Here is a 24,794-nt window from a genome sequence, read left to right as displayed (position 1 = left end):
GGAAGACTCTGGACACTTAAGAGGTTATGGTTAAGAAGAAAATACGACAAGCTGCTTCTTTTAATCACCTTGGCCTTGATTCCTACTTTCCCAGACTGCTGACGTTATTACAGATGGAAAGACCTTGGGATGGAAATACATTTACTATATGTTCTCTGCTTGCAGTCAACTCCTGGAGGTGGTTGAGATGTACGGCAGAGCAGGTAAAATGGCCATAAAATTCTATTACCAAATCAAACCGCACTCTTAAGGAAATGTTTCTTGTCTGGGCATCCTTCCAAAACAATACCTCCAAGTGCTCCGACTGCAATAAATTGAAAGAAAGCGCTGCAATGAATTTTCCCATTGTTGACCTTTAAGTGTATTCAGAGAGCCTCTTCCTTCTTTATCACAGGCAGGAACATGTTAAGATGCCTATTGAGCATTATGTAAAAAAAAAAGAAAGAAAAAAAACAACTTTAGAAAGCATATTTTTTTAGACATGTTTGAAAACACGATGACTTTTTGGATTAGTCCAGTTATATTGAGAAAAGGATGTGATAGCAAGACTCATACATCTTCAACTACCTCCTCGGTTTGTCAAGGTCAGGGTGTTTTCTTCTGTCTCCTTTTTTTTTTTTTGACTGAGTAGGTTTGCTGATTCTGCAACCTCTCATTCAGAATGACCCTGTTTAACATTCATACACTTCCTCATATTCACAATGGGGTCTGCCAAGAACAACTTAAAGTTTGGCGCTGGTGAATGCACTCATAGCTACAATGCAGGAGACATGGTTCAAAATGCATCAAGGTCTTTAAAATAAAACATCAGATTCATTTGGTCGTAACACTGACACATATTAAAAATGGAAAGCAAATTGATGGTTGATGGGTTTTTTTTATGAGAAAGTGTAGAAAGGCATGTTGTCATGATGTATTATGGGGGTAATATGTATAAGAGTGAAGAATGTGGTTCTGAATGCACTTCCAGATGTACAACGTTTATGCACAGATTAGCCAGAACATTATGACCAATGACAGGCAAAATTGGGGTGGCCATGGCTCAGGAGGTAGAGTGGGTCGTCCAAACACCAAAGGTAGCCAAAGGTCTCTCCTACTCATGTGCCGTTGTGTCCTTGGGCAAGACACTTCACCCACCTTGCCTCCAGTGTCACTCACACTGGAGTATGAATGCTTTGGGGGCCTTGAAAAGTGCTACAGAAATCTAATCTATTATTATTATTATTATTATTATTAGTAGTAGTAGTAGTAGTAGTAATAATAATAATAATAATAATAATAATAATAATAATAATAATAATAATAATAATAATAATTATTATTATTATTATTATTATTATTATAAAGTGGTGTTAATTTTAATCATCTCATTACTATGGAACCTGTCAGTGGTTGGCATATATTAGGCAGTAATGAACCTTGAACACCTCAAAGTTGATGTGTTCGGGGGAAAAAAATGGGTAAGAGTAGGGAACTGAGAAACTTCGACAAGTGAGAAATTGTGAAGGTCAAATCACTGAGTCAGAGCATCTCTAGAGCTTGTTGTTCATTCCCAATATAAAGTGGTTATTACCTTGAACAACAACCGGATCTCTGCCAATTGAGCATCTATGGGAGCAGAACATTATCAGCACCTGTCTAATATTGTGTAGGTTCCCCTTTAAAAAAAAACAAAAAAAAAACGCAGCTCTGACCCGAGGCCTGGACTCCTCTAGACCTCTGAAGGTGTGCTGTGTCTGGAATTCAAATGTGGTCGCCTGAAATTTCTAGTAATTGATTAAAAAAATAAAAAAAAATAAAAATAAAACATATTTTTAATGATTCAATATATACAGGGTGACACAAAAAAATGGTAACTTTTTAACAATCCAATAAAACCAAGAGTGATGGAAGAAAAATATTATATTCATAGTAATTGAAACCTTAAAACATGCCATTTAAGACATAATGATGGAATTTTCATTTTTAAAAAATTACAGGGTGACCCAAAAAATGGGAATTTTTGAAGTGCGTATTGGCAGACATGAGCAAGTGGCAGCACTGCGAGACAGTGACCTGGAGCAAGTAAACACACCCCCATTTTAGTAACCATTGGCGGCTGTGCGAGAATTGTTTGGTAACCGTGTGATTTCAAGATTCGGTAACGTTCCCTGGCCCCCTAGATCGCCAGATTTGTCCGTTTATGATTTTTTCTTGTGGGGCTATCCCAAGAGTAAAGTGTACATGACTCGACAAGAACTCTGGATGAGTTAAAACAGAGAATTCAGGATGAAATTCACAGTATCCCAGCTGAGATGTTGCAGCGGTCAATGAGGAATCTCAACAGCAGATTTCAAGAATGCATTCGAACAGGAGGACGCCATCTACAGGAAGTAATTTTTAAAAAATGAAAATTCCATCATTGTTTCTTAAATGGCATGTTTTAAGGTTTCAATTACTATGAATAAAATATTTTTCTTGCATCACTCTTGGTTTTATTGGATTGTTAAAAAGTTCCCGTTTTTTTGTGTCACCCTGTATTTCATTATAATTAAAACACCACACACTTCTCCTAATAAAAATCAAGTTCAAATAAAATGCAGGATATAATATCTGAGAGGGCATATCTTGATTGACCCGATCATGTGACCGCATGCGTTACTACGCTTCAACCTGCCTGGACACAGTCGCAGTCAAAAAAACGGACCGAACAGAGAACGGACAGATCTTTTCTGCCTCTGTCCATAATAATATACATTATGTTGCCTAAATATTGTTTAAAATTACAGTTTATGTGCCACATAGTATAGCAAACTATTACATGATCAAAAACAAATTAACTGTAGCAAAAAAAAAAAAAAAAAAAAGGCTCTGTTTTGAATGTCTGGGGTCGCCAGAAATTTGTGATGTTAAAATGGGTCACAAGATAAAAAAGGTTGGAAACCACTGTATAAGGACCAAGACGTTAGCATCAGATCCCTGAGAGGTGGACCTGCATGGATCAGATTTATTTGTCTCATGGCCTGAGATTGGGATGTCCAAGTTGAGGAGATGCTCTGATCCAGTCATCATTGTTACAATATGGTCCTGGTCAAAGTCCCTCAGTTCCTTATATCAGCTTTGAGGACTAAATGTTCACATGCTGCCTAATATCTCCAACCCAGTGAAATTTCCCATAGTAGTGAAATAATCAATATTATTACCACTTCTCCTGTCAGTGGTCATAATGTTATGGTTGCTCGGTGTATAGTTCCTGTTATGTGTCCAAGGGGTCATCAACTATATTTGTCTAAGGGCCAGAATTATTATATGACAACTCTGTAGGGGCTGGATTTTACAAGCTTCCCCATTTGAAACAACCTTTGTGGCAATTATAAGTATGGATTTTCTAAGATTGATTTTTTTTTAATGTATTTACAGTTTCAATCCTGATGTAATCTTTAGAAGTGCTTGGGTAGTATTTGTTGAATCTGCTTCTTTATTTCACATGCATTTGCTGCGGTATGCCATTTCTGGATTCTGACTGGTTTTGTAGCCATTCCTGATGGGTCATAAACTCACCTTTGAGTCAGGACTCGGAAAGTAAGTGCCAGTAAATGAGTGAAGTGCATGTAAAGTTGGACAGTAAATTGTGACTACACTCTGAAGTTAATCTGTCTCCTTTCTGCTAACTCACCACCACCTACTGAATCTGCACATTACAGATTTCTGAATTCCTGATGTGCTCTGAAATGAACTATATATTTCTCAGATACTGTACCATACATTGTAAGGTAGATTGCAGAGTTTACGAGGGGCTTACGAATGCACCATGTGCCTTTGTGCCGGGGACAGTTCGTTTTTATTAAATGTTCTGAAATACTTTGAAATAGACCTACTTTATTATAAGAAGAAAAAAAAAGTACCTATCCCAAATACTGGACCACATTTTGATGGGAAGCCTTTGTGGGCCATCATTGATGTGATGTGGTTTGACATAACCTACTTATGCTGCACACTGACACACATAATACACATGTGCTAAAGACATACCTTCACAGCCACCAGCATCTTGTCCTTGGTGGGACTGAGGTTGTAACACTCTGCCAGGAAAACTTTGCCAAACGCTCCTTCTCCCAGCTCCCTCTTCAGGATGATGTCTCTCCGCTTTATATGCTGGACAACTAAACCACAAATACACAAAGAAATACAGCAGAGGGACTTAAAATGGGGTTTTTAATTCTTTTTAATCACATAGTTCAGCTTTAGTAAACTCTTTCGACAAAATGTGATGTATACAGTATGTATTTGCATTTAATATACTTAGGATGAGTATATATTTTCATCACTTTATGATTACTTCATTGTTGTCTACTCCCCTCTTTAAAACAGAAAGCTCCACTTAACATTAGAGATACAAGAATTAATGAGGCAGATAATTTCTTTAGACTCGTTTCATCTAAAATGTGTGCCGAACAGCTGAGACGGGGCTTGTTTAAAGCCTGTGTTGCTATGACAACAGTATTTGTCTCAGCAGCCTGACAACTAAGTTCACAAGATCTGTTTACTTTGAATATTGAGATTACACATCATAAGCAGTTGATTAAGAGAGATTACAAGTTTACATGAAATGATTTTCTTTGTAGAGACATCTTTTCTTTGATATGGTTTAATAAGGAAAGCATTTGTTTTATTTGGATGAATGCATGGCAGTCGGTGCTATTAAAACATGAGCTGATCACTGATTCTGTGATGGACTGATCAGGCCTCTCATCGTCTCTAATAGTTTGCACTGACTTGTGAAGTTAACTTTATAACTTATACTGTGTGTTAGAAGAGAGCGTTGCATTTTTTGGTCAACTGTTTGATCTATTTTTGCTGTTTGTTTGTTTGTACTGCACTGTCAGATGCTATTAAGTGAATCTGTTTTTTATCCTTTTTAAGCCACTTCGCTGAAATGTGGATTTCAAAGTGAGGCGAGTACAATATAAGGAAAATGTGATGGAAACAAGTGCAACAGAGAAAGTGCACTTGGGTTGTATATGCTGCACTGTCGGTGAGGCTACATTGTTGTGTTTTAAATTCCAGTCAGGAGTTGCTAAAGACGCAGTGCCAAATATGTCATGATAAATTAAGGCTGTGTGTACAAAACGATGCACAAGACATCTAAAGCTCTCTGTCTGATGTAATGGTGAATATTTGAATATTTCTCCCAATATGAGGGTGATAGAGCTTCCGCCAAGCGCTGAAAAAAACCTTTTATAGAATACGCAATGTTGTCAGACTGCATAAAAAATGTTTTATCTAACTTTGAAGCTACTTTCAGGAGAATACAGGGAACATTATGGTTCAAGTGGTTTTAAATCTCCCCGAGCACAAATAAAATGAGAGACGACACCGGACCTGCAGAGATGCAAATGTCTTATCTGTACTTCTTGGTTTTACTGTTGCCACTGAAAAACAACAAAACAAAGGAGGACATTTTGTAATGAAAACAGAGCAGTAAAATGTCTCCTTCTTTGAAGAGGGAAGTGAAACATCCTGGGGTAAGTGAAAAAAAAAGCCCCTCTTTTTTATTTCTATTCTTTTCCCCACTGAAGTTGTATGCTATGATTTTGTGACTTTTAATTTTTTCCTGTTTTGTTTTTGGTAACATATACACCTTGCCTCAGTCTATCAAACAGGGATGCGATTTTCTGAATTTGTACACACATAAAGCATATTTAGACAAAATAAGAAGCCCATATGATGAAAGGTGGAGTCATATAGACCAGCTCTTTGAAATATGAAATGAATAATTAACACTCACACAAAGACCTAAACAGCCACAAGTGACCAAAAGCATCTAGTGATCTAAAATGTTCAACCATTTCACCCCTAATTCTATCAATACAAGTGAATAACTCCCATATGATTCATTTGGATATTCAAAGGCTCCATAGTCAATGTGAAAATGCCATCACCTTCTGCAAAATCTATTTATCAATAAAATCCATGTAGTTTAACAAATGACAGTGGATCTGGATGCCTGTTTTTACATTCAGCTATTCATATATTTTGTTGAAAATGTTTTTTTTTCAAATCAAATCAAGTCAAATTTTATTTATATTGCGCCAAATTATAACAAAAGTTATCTCATGACATATATAGAGCCGGTCGAAACCAGACTCTCAAGCCAATATGTGTATGTTTCACCAGTTTTGTTTTGTTTTGTTTTGTTTTTTTTACCAGTTTTCTCTGTTTTCATAATATTTATGTTATATCATAATATTTGAATGAAAAATGAAGACGATAAAATAATAGCAATAAACCTCTTAGGAAAAATTACATGTATAGAAACATTCATTTAAAAATCAAACCCAAAATAGTACTATGTCTTTAAGGGTAAGTAACAAGAAAAAAAAAAACTTAAATAGCACATAAACACAAATGCATAGTTAAATACAGAATTAAACTGCAATATTTAGTTGTACAAAAAAAGCATGGGAAAATAATTTAAGATAAAGAAGTCAAGTTACATTATGTAATATTATTGACCCAGAACAGACCACTAAGTACTCTATACGTTAAGGTAAATAAATGTCATGGTGTGTCAGGATCTGGTCCATACACAATTAAAGGCATGGAAACTGAAACGTTAAATAAAATCATTGAGTATTACTTTAAATTTCAACTAAAATCAACCTCCTGTGTTGACAGTGGCATCTGTTCCCCTTTCACTGGTTGTGAATAAAAAGAAAAATCCTATTTGACAATCACTAATTCACTGTTCACTTCTGCAGTTTCCTGTTTATTGGACAGCAGTGACTCGGTTGTCCTTGGACAGTTGAGTCATGTGTAAATATGTACAGAGGTGTAACGCTACAGCCTCCTCAGCACTCACTGTGATGCTGTAGAGACATAACAATGGCTCACAATGACGTACTTATTTTAGACTTCCTGGTCATTCTTTTCATCCTAATCATCCTCGAATGCATCACTAGTAGCAGAGTCAACTTCTAGGAACTTTATCCCTCCTCCATCTGTGTCTACTTTTTGTTCTTTAAAGTAAGACTTGGTAGTTAATACGTATAAAATACTTCCGCAACACAGAAGACTTTGAAGTAAAAGAACGACATCTGTAGCTTCAACGTGTGGCAGGATATAATGGTGTCTGATGCCTTTGCGCAGATACAGTATAAGGTTAACTCCAGCCCTCCTTTTAGAATTCATAGAAACTACATAAAGCAAGTCAGATGTGATTGGTAATAGCCTCATCATTTTCCACCCACTGCCGTCCACAGTTAGTTTCTCTAAACTTTCCTGCCTTGCTGCCACCAAATGTAGCTGCTCCATACAGCAGCCCTAGTGTCTTTACCCAAATGTGTGCACCAAATGGTGTAATCTCCAAGATAATTCCAGATTCCACGCAGCTTACCACTTCAGTCTGTCTGCTCCTCTGAGTGTTTTCAGCATTTTTCTTTTTTTAAGTTTTGGCATTTTGAAATCGCCAAGCCATGTGGTCGCAAATAGTGATTCATAAAAAAAACCTCAGTCCACTGGTGTCCCTGTCAGATGATGCCTTAACCGTTATTTCTGAAATCAGTGTTGAATATGAAGAAACGTCCCAGTTTTAAAGTAGATCAGAACTGAAGCGTCTGAAAAAACTGGCAGCCAGTTTGCAGAGTGAGAATCCCACCAGGGACACGAGCAGATCACTGCTGTCAAAGCGTCATCCTCTAAAAATCTGCTCTCCAAGAGCGTAGAAAAACATCCCTAAGTTGATACACATTATAATTCAAAATGTGTTTTTACAGGAATTCATAGGGCAAATGTCTCTGACACCCTCTCAGCTGACAACAGCAACATTTGGGAGTTTAAAGAGCTCCGATACATATCTAACATCTATTCCCCACTGATTTCTTCTTCGACTTCTCTACATTTGTTTTTTTTTTTTTTTAGTCTTTTTTTACTTTTACAGAAATATTAATAATCTTTCTCTTTCATTTGCACATCTTCATCGTTCATCATCATTCAAGGATCACTCTTGGCCTTACTATCGAATGTCTGTCATGCTGATGATCCAGCTATAGAAGCTTATTCTATTGTTGCACCCATCATTAAGTTGCTCTGGATGAGATCATTCAGTTAAATGTGAAAATGTGAAGGTTGTCATCTATCAGCAGCATGGACTCAGAGTTTAATGCATAATGCTAAAGCATTTTCCAAACTTTTCTCAGAAGTTAGAATTTGATTTTTATCTTGACTCTTACTTTATTTTCTCCTTCGCAGCGACGTGAGCTGATATTTCACTGGTAGATTTTTTTTTTATCTCACCTATGCAAGTTGGAAATCTGCATTTGTTTAATAATATTTTATCAGGTTCATCAGAATATCATAACTTCTATCTTTATCATTATGGAAATTAACTAAACAGAAATACACATATTGTTGAACTTGCCTCACTACTATTTTATACCCCACTTTCTGCTCCACATTGCACTCATCCAACACCTTTTGTCAGAGCTAAATGAGCTGTTAAGTTGCACTTTTACTCAAGGAATTAATTTGAAACTGGAAAAGACTTTTCTTTTTTTTTTTTTTTAGCTGCAAGAAGTGACCTTTCAATCACAAAATATTAGTCAAACCAAATATTAGAGATGTTCCTTTTGCATGTCAAATTGTGCCAAGAAAAAAAAAAAAACCTAATTTAATGTAACTGAGTAGAATAACCAATAAGCCGCCCCTCAGGCCTTACAAGCAGAACATCACATTTTCAAAGATGAATATCCCTGTAGACTTAAGATTGGCAAACCCATTTAGACTTTTTTTTTAGGCAGAGCCTCGCAGCACAGCTAGGGTAAACAGGCTGACACAATGGACCACATCCAATAATAGTGGATCCAAAGTAATGAATTCTGAATGTACCCTCATTATTATTTGCTTGATATTTCATTCGTCTTACCTCGGTATCACAGTGCTGACACTGTGTACAACGTTTTTAACATGTAAACAAAACAAAGCCACATACTAGTCTTGTATGTGTACCACCACAAATAAAAGTAAATGAGTTGTTTTGTGTGCATGTTATTTTCTGAATAGATTTTTCACATTTACTTTTTAATATAGTCATTTAATCGATAAGCGGCATTTAAACTCTACAGAAATCCAAATGCACAGGATATTCATTTCCAGCATTGACTAGTTGCCCCCTCCTCCTTCTTTCCGGGCTGTAAACATCCCAGATTTGTGTAATTTCAGCTCCTGAATATTGGCTAACCACCTTGTCGTCCTCACTGATGAGAATGAGCCAGCTATTACGGTGCAGGTCTATCAACAGTGGTGAGGACAAGTTACTTTAACCTTCCCTTTCCTCTGCAGGCGAACTCAGGCTGCATCCTGCAACCTATTTACCCAGAGTGGCATGCTGAAAAGTCTTGAGATTAAATCTCTATCCCACAGCTCAGCATCACTCATTTGTCCTGCCTCACCTGAGGCCTCAGTGCCAGCAAACATTCTCCCCGGAGGCCGAGAGACAGCGCAGCGCCGAGATTTACTCAGCTAGTCAGGTCAGGTGGCTAGGGGGAGCACAGATGTTTGGGAGGCTTTGTTCTGGACCTGTGTCTGCGTGTATGCAAGTGTTTCACCACAAATACCTGCCAAGTTTCCCTGGTGTGAGTATTTATGCATATCAGTGTGTATGTGCTTGTGTGTTTTTCTCTAACTACCTGCCAACTTTGTGGTTTCGTGTGTGAGTTTCTGCTTCTGTGTGTGTGTGTGTGTGTGTGTGTGTGTATGTGTGAGGATGCTTATGGGTATTTTTCCACCTGACATCTTTCCTGACAGTGTGTGGTGGGGTGATCGATGCATGTCTGCTGGTCATTGACAAGATGTCTTTTGTGGGGTGAAGTTTTAACTTTGAGAAGCAGCCAATCAATCAAAAATGTTGAGGTCATCCTGGGGAATTATCATTTCCTGAATTAGCTTTTGTGTTCAAGGTAAGAGGGAATTCAACAAATGTACTTAAAACATCTTCATTTTAACTTAAGGAAGGAGATATATGTTGTATTAATATTCCAAACTCTTAACAGTAAGTGGAATTCATGTGCCAGAACACACTCTGAGCTACCAAAACCAGCAACGAAGCAACATTATGTATCCACAGACTCTATCACTCATTGACTAAATTGCAAAACCCACTGTTTACACACATCTGTATTATGGAGTCAACTTCTCTTCTTTAAACGAAAACTCAGCCAGTCAAAATAATCGTCCCAACCTGCATCAGATTACTTCCTAGCTCTGTTCTTAGACAGAAAACATTCAAAGAAAAACTGCGAATCACTTCTGTTTTCTGTACGGTTTGTGTTGTCAGTAGCTGCACTACAGATCTGTTTGGAATCATCAAAACAAGGTCAGAACTGTCACAGTTTAGTCTGAACCGTGGATCAACAAACAGCGAACTTAGCAAAGATAATAACATCATATAATAACTTTATACCTTTGTAACCTTATAGTGTAGAGGAAAAGCTGCAAATCAAATCCAACTCCATTCTTTTCATTTAGAGCTGTGTCCAGTGGTGAAAACAACAACGGTGCTTCTAGCTTTTATCACTTTTTCATTGACTTTAACTTTAGATGTTGTTTCTTAGCCGTCCTCATCCCATCTCATCATTTTCTGACACTTTGGTCAAAGACCTCTTGGTGTTAGTTTTTTTATCACCATCAGAGATTGGCAGAGTGACTCACTCACTGAACCCTGCAGCCTGTCAGAGTGAATAGATTCAGGGCATACCTCTACAATCCAGTACATTGGCATCTTCGACATAAAGTCACACCTCTTCATTCTAAACACTAGGTCATTCTGTATTTTATATAAGTATACCATTATAGCCCCTTTAATACTTATTTTACTGAATAAAGCTTCACAGAAGAACAAAAAGAGGATTATAAAACCTCTGAAGTTCTGTAGAAATAGTGGCTTACAGAAAAAATAATTTCTTAATAATGTACATATAATGTAGCCTGTCCCCAAAAATAGCAGCGCAGGATGTTAATTCGTAGGTGGAAGGTACTCATCCAGAGGCACAGATAAAGCTTTCCTCCATTAAATTCACTGCAGCACCGGGGCTGTGCGTCTGCTGGCATCGTTGGACCACTGTGACATGAACACCACCGTTTACTGTTGACTCTCAGTGGGTATCTCCTCCTAACCTGCTGCTGCTGGATGAGTGCTGGCTCGTGTCTGTGCCGCTGCCTGGCCTTAGTGATACTGTGGCTGCTGTATGAATAACCAGCTCTATCAACACAAATTCCACCACCCATAACATCTTCCTGATTATAAGGCATATGCAGAAATATCTGTAAACAAAACAAGGTCCATGGACATGCAATAAGCAGTGTCATGTAAGGTACTTCCAAAGTGTAATCCATTACAGATGACTTATTACTGTGATTTAAGAGTAATTCATTAACTTATAATATTTCTGTCTCAGAATTGTAGTGCGTTACATGACTCCTGTATTACTATTGAGTTACATACAGACTCTCGTCATAAATGGCACATGCCCCCCCTCCAATACAACCAATACAAGAGATAGGAGAGCCTTGGGATGCATACATTTGCATCCCGAAGCACATGTGGACGGATAGCTCAATAAGTAACGCTACGGTCTACGACAGAGGTGTCAAACATGCGGCCCAGGGGCCAAATCCGGCCCACCAAAGGGTCCAGTCCGGCCCTTGGGATGAATTTGTGAAATGCAAAAATGACACTAAGATATTAACAATCCTTTTAGTTCAGGTTCCACATTCAGACCACTTCAATCTCAGGTAGGTCATAACAACCTATAAATACTCCCAAATTAACAATATTCTGCCTGTTATCAAATGTTGATGTAACACTGTGTGTAAATTTACATGTTTAAATAATAAGTCGAGGTATAATTTTGTTAAAATTGCACTAATTTTTCAAATGAAATTTCAGGTTTTTCAGGTTATTCACATCTTTTTTTGTAAAATGTAAATATTTCCATAATTTAATTGGGGTTTTTTGTACTAAAACAAAAAGAAAAACTTGGATTTGTCATTATTTATAGGTTATTAAGTCATTGTTTTACTGATCTGGCCCGCTTGAGATCAAATTGGGCTAAATATGACCCCTGAACCAAAATGAATTTGATTACCCTGGTCTACGATGTCTCAATCCCAGCAGGACCGCTTGCATTTTTTTCAACATTTTACATGTTCAAACAGGGGGCACAGCACCAAGGACGCTGGCAGATAAATCCACAATTGATAAAGCTGTCATTGCTGATCACAGGGATCATGCTATCTAGCTTCTTAAAGCAGGGTTAGGGTTAGTAATGAGCATACATCTATGTGGACAGTGGACTGTCTTCTGCCGTCTTCCCCCACTGGCTGAACACTCACAGGAAACAGAACTTTCCTGCTGCATTTTTGATTCCTTAAGGTCTCATGGTCCTGCTGTTTTGTTTGTTTTTTTCTATTTGAGCAATTAAATCATGGGGAAAAGTGTGTTGTAATGCAAGTAGTATTGAACATGTACAGAGTAAAATATTTATATAAAATGGATTTGTAATGTTTTAAATGATGTACATTATATATATATATATATATATATATATATATATAGATAGATAGATAGATAGATAGATAGATAGATAGATAGATAGATAGATAGATAGATAGATATAATATTTATGCATGGTATGATCGTTTTAAATTATGTATATTTTATAGTTCTTCTGCAATGTTGTGGAAGAGTCCAACCAGGGACTGGAGTTGAAAATTGGCACTAGCTATAAACTCTGTATGCAACACATCAGCTGTAAACTTGTAACTATGTTTGACTGCATTGTCCCTGTCAAATAAATACATAAATAAATGCCTTACACTACTGTGTTACAGCAAAAAGTAATCTGTTAATGTAATGCATTACTTTTGTAATACGTAACTCCCAACACTGTCAGTAAACTAACAGTGTGAGCACACTGAGATACTTTTGCATCTGAAAAACATGTAAGTCCTAGAAGAAAAATACAGTGTACATAAAGAGGCAAAGATGTGATTGATTTCCTTTTGACAATAGCTTCTCCCTAAGCACAACTGCAGTGTTATTGCTGGATTAAAGTTTAAGCATTAAGTACACTTAAGCGGTAAGTACTTCACACTTCCTGCTCAGGGGATGTTCTCCCCCTGATGTCTCGACTACCAATAGTTATATTAAATATCTTAGAGAAGTGCCACACTATTCACTCTGAGTACCCACACAGTACGGTATACAATGTTTTTTCTGGGAAAAAAAAAAGAGAAAAAAAGTCCCTTCAGAGTGTGTGCCTATTTATTGAGTGATGGGAATAAACTATGCATTAGGCTGCTGACCTGCCAACATTTATGAGGATGTGTTACTTTCACATTAAATTTTTATGAGAAGCTCTTTGGTCCACTTGCTGAAACCTGCCCACATGCTTACGTAATGCATATCATATTTGTAATAAAATGGCATGTTACATTATTAAACATGTTTTTTCGAAGTTGGTAGACAGGAAATGTAGAGAAATGGTTCAATTAAATGGCTTGTTTTCTGCTTTTCGCCACCTCTGCATATGTTCTGGAATGCAATTCATCATGTGTGCAAAAGGAACATTTTCATTTTCATTCATTTTGTTGTTTACTGCAGGATCTGTACAGTTGATTAAAACCTCAATCATATTTACACTTCTAACTCCATCTCACTACATCTATAGCTCTGACAGATTTTGAAGTGTCATGTAATTTAGGTTATCTATATAGTTTTTATTCAAGATTGCACCTGGAATCACATGCATCTTTTCCTTGCTCTGTTTTTCCCAGAATTTTCCATTTCACTCCCACGTGGATAGAGCTGAAAGAGCCTTTTTTTCAGTTTTAGCTTCTTGAGTTACAAATGAAACTAGGTTTTTTGAATTCACAACTGGCTAGCCTGTGGGGCTGTTCTGTTTCAAACTATAATTCATGAAATCATAGCCCTGGAACATGATAACAGCCTTTCAATCAATCTACTCTGCATTTCCATTTATTTGCTGAGTTTTCAAGCTGCCAAATTAGTCACTCCTTGTCTCTGCTGGAAACATTTCAAGCTTCAAAAACATCACCTTGAGCATAATTATGTCTCTATTACACCAAAAGCACAGGAGACAGAGTGGGGGTTTGTCCGAGCCTTGCCCACATGTGATATCACTAATAACATGGATATAATGAAAGGCTATGCGCTATACTCCAACATCAAAAGCTATTGTCTAATTTTGGCCAGCGGGATGTGACAAATCCGTAATTAAAATAGCAAGCCGAGTGATAAAACAAAGCCACTTGCTGGGAGACAGCGGATCCAACTAGATACAGATCTATCATTAGGCTAAAGAATTGTCCTTTGCCTTTCTGTCTTTATCTCCCTAATGCGGCTACATTTCCCCAGGATTGGCCTTTTCCAGCTTGGCGTGGAAAATAAAAAAAAGCTGATTCTAACCAATGTCCTAATCAGTCATGGCTCGGCTGTTTACCGCAGTCAAAGTCGAGGCCACCGGTTCATGGTTCATGATAAACCAATTTCATGATGTTTCTAAATTGGCATCAGAATGACAAGCGGGCTAACACTTTATTCCCAAAGCCCTCATCTCTCCCTCTTATTTACACTCACATGTATACAGGTCGCTGGTTCAACTAGAGGGCAACACAATTGGATGATGTTATTTTATATTTTAGCAGCAGCACCTCCACAGTCCACAGTCTGATGAACATTGTGTGCTCATTCTCCTCCTCCTTCCTCTCTGCAATTTTTACTCTTGTATGAGAAGACCTATTAAACCAGTAGTAGAATACATACTATATTTTGTCAGAATAGATTTTAAGTAAATTCTCAAATACTCATGAATATTACATTTGCAATGGCACACCGGAATCACTAGTGTGAGTTCTGCAGCAGGCGATTTCCCATTACATGCAGCTGTTTTAAATGAAGCCAACACAGCAGCACACTGCTCCTCCTCGCTGTTTTTGGAGCCGTTTTCAAAATGCGCAGTGGGGAACATTATAAATTACCCAAAAGACTGTTTGTGAATGCAGGTCATGAACCCCTGATGGACACAGGAAAGGTGGGTTTACATTTATGTATGCATGTGCTGGTGTGACTACAGGCAACAGGACTGAGGTGTGTATATGTGGGTGGGCATTTGAGGGATTTCTTTTTCTTCCTTCCTTTTCTTTCTTTTTTTTTTTTTTTTTTACATTATATGGAGATGAATCTGTTTCCTCAGTCACTTGTAGGGACTTTGCTGCTTCACAGTTCTGAATAATGTAAGTTAATAAATATAATGCTTAAGAGTTATTTTAAGTTTTTAGGATTGGATTAACCCATAAACACCCAAACAGCCACGGGCGACCAAAACCGTCTACTGATCTACACTGTTTAATACTTGTTGATCCTTTAATCTTTTCAATACATGTAAATAATTGGTCTAAAATGCATTTGGTCATCTTTTCATGGTCATCAGATATGACCCATTTGGATGTTCAGAGGCTCCGTAGTTAGAATAGAATAGAATAGAATAGAATAGAATAGAATAGAATAGAATAGAATAGAATAGAATAGAATTGTCTTTATTGTCATTGTAACATGAAACATATACAATGAAATTAAAAAGTGTCCATGGAGACACTGTCATCTTCTACAGCATTGATTAACCAGTAAAACCCATAGAGCTGGATCAATAACAGTGGATAGACACACTTGTTTTATGTTTAATTAATGATATATTTGCTGTAAAAGTACACTTTTTCTTGTTTTCCCTGTTTTTCATATAATAACCCTCAAATATAATCTCATCACGATGATTCAAGTACATAATCAGTAAATTAAATATAGAAAAATACCTGATTTTCACCAAAAAAAAGCTAAATATAGACGATAGTATTATGATACATGGTGATAAATGACTTAAGAAATGTTAAATATGGAGAAAAAGTCACTTGGGAACTTTCACAAAAGTCACACTGGGTCTTTATGGGTTAAAGCTAAGTGTACAATGAATGTAAGGCAATGTAATGTCTCCTAAACACATGGAAACCCACCGTGTATGTACGTTAGACACCCTGGCAGCAACCTATTCTCATGGATAAGAAGCTTTCAAGTAAATGAATGAATACATTATGGATTGGTGGCTGACCATCAATAAAGCAGCCACACTGTATCTGAGCCCAGGCTACAGCACAGCGCAGCTCTTTAGTTGACACTTGAAGCAGCAGAACAATCAACAATGGAAGCCTAGCAGGACGACGGGGACTCAGAGCCCTGAGGGGTGCCCAAGAGACCCCTGACTGAAGACAGCCATCAAATGAAGGAGGAGATATGTTAGGCAGAAAATATGACGGCCATGCTAACAGTGCACCTACAGGCATATACAATATAGACACCGATTTATTTTCAGATAGTCACTGCCATACACCTACACACATGCTGTAGATACACAGGTGGATATACAAGAACATAGTCATTTCCCTTCTTTGTGTGTGTCCTGGGGCTAAAGAATACATTCATATTCACTGAATGATCAGCAGAAGCAGAAGCCGTTTGGAGCCATTTTGTTTTTCTAGCCGATGGCAGAAAGCTGTGGCCATTATGACCTTGTGATGAATTCAAGGTTCATTTCCTCCTGTGGGTTTTTTTTTTTTTTTTTTCTTCATACACGCAAACAGAATGAAATTAAAAAGGTAACAGAAGCTGCATACTGAAAGAGAAAAATTTTAGTAAAGTTTACATCAGACAGTCATCTTTTAAATCCAGTTACCTAGAAAAGATCTGAGCTCAATTCTGGCTGCATAGTAACCAGGAGGAAGTTTCATTTGTGCCCACTGTCATTTATTCATTAGCTTGCAATCAGATCTCCTGTTCAAGGCATGAGATGTTATAAATCAGTCACTGGCTCGCCATTAACAATTCATGAAATTCATAATACATAAGATCTGTCATTTATTTATCACCTCTAAATGGGATTTCCTTCCTTCTTTCTGGCTCCAACTCAGACAGCAACTTCCATACCTTGACCATTGGCCATTTTGAAAGTGAGCCATGATGTAAACAATGCGTATCTAAGCCGAAAGGAAGCCATGTTAGCGGAGAAATGTCTGTTTTATAGCTGCATGCTGCCATTCCAATAGGAGAGTCTTTCTCTGACTAAATCCAGTAGGTCTGACTGGAAGGAAAGCAGCAGGTGCCAGGCTGCGGCTGGTTGCTGGCACAGTTGTTTTCTGCTGATTCTCTTGAGCAGTTGATGTAATTGTGAGTAATTAGGCCTTAAAGTGGTCTTGTCTTTCCCCAACCTGGAACATGAGTCCCAGGGGACAATGAAGGGGGGCTGTGAAACAACAGTAGCTGCTATACAGAAAGCTGCTTTTGTCTAAACAGAGCCTATATGAAGAACCTGGAAGTGTGCCACCAGATGCTAACACCATATGATCACAGTAGCTTTGTAGATGACACTAAATTATGCCATTGCCAGAGGGTTCTGGCACTTCTAATTATAAATATAAACAACAAATTACAATAGATGTCTCATAAAGACGTGGTGTTTGATTTCTGGCTCTCAGACCAGATGTTACACTCTCCTTAACATTACATACAACAAAATGTCGTCTGAGTTCACACACCATCAGTACACACATCTGCACACCAAACATTCCTTTTAGTTTGCAATCTCTTCCTTTTTTTTTTAAGCGTGATTTGCTTGAATATTTGTTCCAAAATTGATTCAGCAAATACCTTTTTGCTGCACATTCATACCGTAAATTGCTTGTTGCAATGTGATGAAGGCCACCTGTTCATGGGTAGGTGAGATGAGATCGCTGAATTAATCAACTCCCCCATAAAGCTATGATGGTCTACCTGCTGTGCTCCTTTAGTAGGCAAGTTAAATTCACAAAATGATTCACAGGAGAATTTTACAGGTACTTACGAGTAGTTGGCTTATTGCAGTTGTGTCCGTGTCTGAAATACTGGGGATTTTCCACGACGGGAATACGAGTCATTCCTATGACAACTGCATCTGGACCTGCATCCAGAGTACAAGGGGTTATAATCCCATGGTTGACATGGTGGAGAGGGCTGGCAGAGTCTTCCTCACCACTGATCACAGCTACTGGACCTGAAAGAAAACACAAAAAAAGATCCATTATCATTTCTTCAGTTTAGATGGACTCAATTCTTATATTAAATGCAGTGACAATATTCTCAACCACAACAAAATAATGAAAATAACATGAAATAGTACAAACAAGAATAGAGTCATTATTTGATACTTAATTTTTTTCAGTTATCAAATTCATTTATCATTATTTAAAAAGCATCTGAAAAGGACTCTAATTTATGAAAAAAATGTAAGGCTGTATATCCTTTAATTTGTAATTTGATTTGTATTTCTATTGTTTTTACTTTAGATTTTTATTTCAGTTATATCATATTTTCAATTCTTTTTTTTTTTCTTTTCTTTTTTTTTCTTCTTCCTGTGTATTGTTTATTTCCGGGGAGGTATTCACATAAGCCTTTTTTGGCTTCTATCCTCTCCTGCACAATTATATTACTCGTTTGAATGCTGTTTTTTTTCTCTCTCTCTTGCTGTTTATGATATGCAAATAAACAAACAAACAAAAAAAAAAAATACCATACTTTAAAAAAAAATGTGAATTAGTGTATTTATTGTTATTCTGTTAAAATGCATTTGCAAAATTTGTTACTAGATCAATATTATTTGATTAAAACATATATCTTTGTTGGTAGGTCCATACCTAAGTGTTTGGTAGCTGAATTTATAGCGTCATACAATATATTCCTGCCAATAAACTCCATAATTTTCCTTTCTTTAATCAAAATTCCAAAAGTCCCTGACACGATTTACTGTCAGCCAAGGTGATCCAGCTTAATGTACTATATAACTGGATGTCAAAGCCAAACAGAGCTTTGACAACCGCAATCTTCTGAGGGGAGGGATGAGTTGGAGGAAGGAAGAAAGTGAGATGGGACGGATTGCAAATAGCAAGTAAATGCAAAGTCAACACCCAGCAGTAGCAGATTCACTGAAGCAGTGACGGTGAATCTATTTGCCCACAGCGTCCTCACCTTGACAACACAGTAAATAGTAATGACGACTCAGCCATATCATTCAGCAATTTATTTACATTTGCTCTTATACAGGGGTATTCATACTTGAACGGAAGCTTTATTAGAGACGCATGCACCTACAACTATCTACCCAAGCACTGGGAAAACTGGAAGATCATGACTCTAAATCTCTGCTAAAACCTCTGACCCTACATTTCACTACAAGGCAAAAAAAAAAAAAAAAAAAATGTATTTGCTGAGTACCAGGGGATATAGCTTCAAACATCACTGCTCATGAAATAAAATAATTACATTGAATGTCATGATGAGCCATGAGTAAACGTTGTTAGAAAATGAAAAAAGAGATGCCTCAAAAGGATCCTAATATCATCTTCTGCTTTTTAATACAATATGAAATGGAACGGAAACCCATCTGATCATCATTCAGTGCTAGATCGATGAGGTCTCAGGGAATGGTTGGTATTGCTCCAAACCATAGCTCTAAAGATTACCAAAAAAAAAACCCTGTTTTTTAAAGAGTGAGGGGAAATTGGACTTCTTGACTTGAGAATATCCTAATGATTGCATTTATGTTACCTGAGTGATGAAAAGGCCCAACAGTCTCCGAGAGAGGTTTTATCATCTAAGATGTTGTCTGTGCACACAATAGAATTCAGGACATTTTCCTGTAACGTCTATCTCAGAGTCCATTAAACCGAATTTGATTTATTCCAGAGAACTGAGAGAGAAATGATCCAACTTTCCTCTATTTTTGCCATTCTTTTCATGTCTCATCCCCTCCATAACTTATAGTAATATGGTTCATACGGCAAGCAAATGCAGCCATGCCATCTGACTGGTCAATGACCCATTTTAAATGTGCAGACACTGTCATTTTTACTGGATTTAGTTCAGACCAAGCACTTCAGAGTAGTCTTTCAACTCTGATGTTTCCCAAGTAGCCATGTGAAATCAGAACTTTTATCAGATAAAAATTAAAAACACCATGATCCTGAACAAGAGATTCACGGCTTGAAATGTGTATTCCTGTCGTAAAATCATCTCTCCCTGGGCATAAAGCCCAGCCTCTTACACATCTGCACCACTTCTTAAAGATGTAATTTAGTATCATCAAAGGGTACAGCAGCTAAGACATCATTCATTTAACATGTTCAAAGAAAGAGACATATTGTACGGTACGTCTGCCCAGTGTTTCCCTCTAGAAATCGTTCAGATCAGTGTGGCGCATAAACCATGAGTCTTACTGCTCACATCACTCTATGTTTTACCAGTTAATTCATTTTTCCAGCCTACATTCATCTATGTTTGTGCATGGCATATGTCATCCCAACTGAAATTTCACCATGATTCTCTGGTGACACGTCCCAGCCGGTATTGCTCAATGTCCCTAAACATAACATTCTTCAGTCCCTGCCCATGGTGGTGCAGCAAATCTTTTATGTCTAGGTGCAGTTTGCAGGTGCATTAGCTAATTTAGCCAAATCAATTGATCAAGTGTGACATCTGCATCATCTGTTTCTTTGAGTTTAGAAGTCAATCTAATTTACTCTACAGGAGCAGAGACAGCACAGCCTTCCTCTACCGGGTTTTTAAAATGGACTCGTTCATTACATTGTCGGAGCGCAGGGCCAAATGATCCATCTGTGGACCAAGCCACAGGGATATAAACAAAAGAGCACTCAAACATTCGAAATAGCCACATTTCAGACACAAGCGTCCTTTTATATCTACATTTTGACGCCTCATAAGCATTATTGCACTGCAACCAAATCAAAACAGGGTTAACAATGCTGAAAAAAGGGAAGGTACTTAAATTAAATGCTCTTTGATTCACACTTTCTATTTATAACCTCCTGCTGTTATAGAATGGAGACCATCTCATGGCATCTGACTAACATTCACACATCCATATTTAGCAGCCAGTGGACTACCCGCAAGATCTGTTCATTACCAAGAAAGATAAAGGACATATGTTGCGCATACAGGCAAAATTGTCTAACTGGACAATCGCAGGAAAAGGCGACTGTATTCTGCCTATTATATAAAAGGTATGCCCATCCATCCATCCATCCATTGTTAGCAAAGTTATAATGGCCACACACATGCAATTCTCCGTGTCTGTGTTAAGATATAAAAAGGATATACAAGAAACGTGCAGCATCAAAAACAAAGGTTTCAAGAGAAAAAAAACAAAAAAAGACTAAATACTCACTGCATAGATGCCAATTAGTTTTAATTTGTTGTATTTTTATAATGCTCTGCACGTATGCCCTGTATTTTCTAGTTGTATATAAAGGAAAGAGACATAAATAAGCAGAAATAAATATGCATTCTCATTACAAACCTTCAAAAAATAAAGTTAAAGGTGGCGTGAGACTTTTGTACAATACTCTGGAGATTTATATGAAGTTGTCTGCATGTCTTTAAAAGTTTTGTCATGGAATATTCATTTTTACCCAGTTTGCTATTGTTGGAATATTAATTAATTTATACAACCATTGAATACTCTTATTGATAATTTATTCTGCATGTATACAGTCACGGAAAAAAAATATTAGACGACCCTTGTTTTCTTCAATTTCTAGTTCTATTTAATGTGTGGTACAACTAAAGGTACATTTGTTTGGACAAATATAATGATAACAACAAACATAGCTCATAAATATTTAATTTAAGAACTGATAGCCATTTTCCATGGTTTTCTTGATAATAACCAGAATCACTTCAGTTCTTATATCAATAGCTATAGCATTGTACTGCCAAAAACAATACTTTTAGCAATCCATGTTTTCTTTTCTGTCTAGTTTAGTCACACGATACACACAGGAGTTAGTACTTAATTGTTTTTGATGACTTTGATGGTCTAATAATTTTTTCCGCAACTGTATGCATTTAGAACATACACGTCTTGTGTGATATGAGAAACAATCACAATATAAACATGTATCTTAACAATTACCTGGCACAAAACTATTATTTTGAGCTGCTTTACTTTGTTTCTTTTTGGTGTAAAGGATAGAAGACATAAAATGGTGCTCATTGCAGTGGGAATTCATCACAGTGATGAGCAAAAAAACAAATAAATTTATGAACAAATAATAAAAAACATAAAGGAACAGCAACTAATATATTTGTAGCAGTTAAGGTGGTTAAATGTTCTGTTATGTTGCAGTGTATTTCAGTTCTTATTTCTCTAACCACATGGTTTCTTTTTGATAATAATTATTGTTGCAAATATAACACACCAGACTAAAACCAGCAGGGGTGTTTGTTTGTGGAGCCACCTGGCAGTTTGTGTATCTGTTTCTAAAATGCTGAAGGTGAGTATCAGGACAAGAAAAAAAAAAAAAAAGGCAGTGGGTGACTCCGTAGGGTTTTCCCTGTGGTGCATAAATTGTGCAGTGTGTGATTACTTCCGTTCTACCTCCTTGTGGTAATTATCGCACAGACTCCTTTCAAAGGTAGTTAATTAGGACTGAAATTAACTTGAGGACATGTGAAATGAACAAGAGAAACCAGGAAGGACAACTTATTGAAGGAAGGCCCTGATGCTTTGCAGTAGATTTAAAACAAATTCAATCCAATGATGGAAAGAAATAAAAACATACAGGGTGGGGAAGCAAAATTTACAATGAACATTTAGTTGTTTTTTCTCAGCAGGCACTACGTCAATTGTTTTGAAACCAAACATATATTGATGTCATAATCATGCCTAACACTATTATCCATACCTTTTCAGAAACTTTTGCCCATATGAGTAATCAGGAAAGCAAACGTCAAAGAGTGTGTGATTTGCTGAATGCACTCGTCACACCAAAGGAGATTTCAAAAATAGTTGGAGTGTCCATAAAGACTGTTTATAATGGAAAGAAGAGAATGACTATGAGCAAAACTATTACGAGAAAGTCTGGAAGATACTATTAAAGAAGAATGGGAGAAGTTGTCACCCGAATATTTGAGGAACACTTGCGCAAGTTTCAGGAAGCGTGTGAAGGCAGTTATTGAGAAAGAAGGAGGACACATAGAATAAAAACATTTTCTATTATGTCAATTTTCTTGTGGCAAATAAATTCTCATGACTTTCAATAAACTAATTTGTCATACACTGTCTTTCAATCCCTGCCTCAAAATATTGTAAATTTTGCTTCCCCACCCTGTACAATGTGAACCAATACATGCATCATATCACTGATGAGCAAAGACAAATACATAAATGTGTGCCTGAAGTTACCAAATTACCAAATTCACAACAGTGAGACATCCACTAAGTTTACAGGCACACTAATATTGAATTATTTTCCCCTAACTCCAAATAAGCTGCTTACCCAGCCAATGAAAATAACATTCATCTAATATTCCTGTTTGCATCCAGTCACCCATACCCCATTAAAAAGAAAGTTTTCCACTGGTGGCATACATTCCACTGTCTGAACTCAGCCTTCCTCTATTATTCCATTACTCCATTCACAAAAAGGGCCTTTTTCAGAATATCCAAGTGGAATAGGCTGTTTACATGACACCTGTCAAATTCAGAATAATAGGAAAATGTTAGTGTAATGAAAACATATTCATTGTCTCTGAACATCTTAAGCTTCTTAAACCGCTTAGGGTGCAGATACTGCTGTTAAACTAAGCACAGCAAGGGTGGCATTTGAGCTGTAATAAGGTCAATTAAAACCAAAAACCACTATAAAGTGAAGAAGCCTCGACGTGCCAGAGGTCTGATGATAAGTCTCCTCACTGCACAAAAGAAAGCAAGATAAGGCAAATTTATTTCTATAGCACCATTCATACACAAGGCAATTCCAAGTGTTTTACAAAGGCATAGAAACACATAAAACTACATAAAAATCAAGAATAAGAGACAGTTCAAACAAAAGCTGAAAAAAGCCTTTATTAAAATTTAAAAATTAACGTTAAATCAGTCAAAAGAGTTAATATTGTGAGTTGCAGTGCAGGTATTACAACTGAAAAAATACTCTAATCAAAGGCAGCTGTAAACAAATGAGTCTTTAACCTTGATTTAAACAGACTGATCTCATGAAATTGCGTTGTATGTCACGCCAGTTTTTATAGCATTTGGCATGCTATACATATGCATTTTCATCCTTTTGCGTGTTATTCAATGCCATTTGATCGCATGTCAATGTACGCCAGACCTCCGGTTTACATATCCCTAACCGCTAACCCTAACCGCTAATCGTGTGGTATTTTGCGTGGTATGAAAATACACATGGAAAGCTAATAATGCATACAGATAACACCCTAATTAGAAGTGGCGTGTTATCTGTACGCAATTCATGATATCACGTTGGATTTAAAAGAACTGAGAGTTTAATCGGACCTGCAGTTTTCTGGTAGTTTGTTCCAGATGTGTGGAACATACAAACTAAAAGTTGCTTCTCTCTGTTTAGTTCTGACTCTGGGAACAGAAAGCGAACATGTGCCAGAGGACCTGAGTGGTCTGGATGGTTCATATGGTAAAAGGAGGTCACTGATGGATTTGGACCTTGAACCATTCAGAGCTCTGTAACCTAATAAAAGTATTTTAAAGTCTATCCACTGAGAGACAGGAAGCCAGTGTGAAGACCTCAGAATTGGTGTGATGTGGTCAACTTTTTTGGTTCTAGCGAGGACTGGAGCAGCAGCATTTTGGATGAGCTGCAGTTGTTCGATGCACTTTTTA

At 37.1% G+C, this 24,794-nt stretch overlaps 1 protein-coding gene across 3 annotated transcripts in view; it reads right to left on the bottom strand.

Moving 5' to 3' along the window:
- Window positions 1–24,794, bottom strand: part of ntrk3b (neurotrophic tyrosine kinase, receptor, type 3b) — a 201,168-nt gene that overhangs the window by 28,973 nt on the left and 147,401 nt on the right. For all 3 annotated transcript variants that reach the window (XM_030129404.1, XM_030129411.1, XM_030129415.1), the window contains 2 exons: window positions 17,946–18,134; window positions 4,012–4,142 (listed from right to left, as the gene is read on the bottom strand). In XM_030129404.1, coding sequence (XP_029985264.1) covers window positions 4,012–4,142; window positions 17,946–18,134 — 320 coding nt within the window. The remainder of the gene's footprint in view (window positions 1–4,011; window positions 4,143–17,945; window positions 18,135–24,794) is intronic.

This window comes from Sphaeramia orbicularis, chromosome 3 (assembly GCF_902148855.1).
Source record: "Sphaeramia orbicularis chromosome 3, fSphaOr1.1, whole genome shotgun sequence".
NCBI lineage: Eukaryota > Metazoa > Chordata > Actinopteri > Kurtiformes > Apogonidae > Sphaeramia > Sphaeramia orbicularis.
This window is presented reverse-complemented; position numbering and strand designations above follow the sequence as displayed.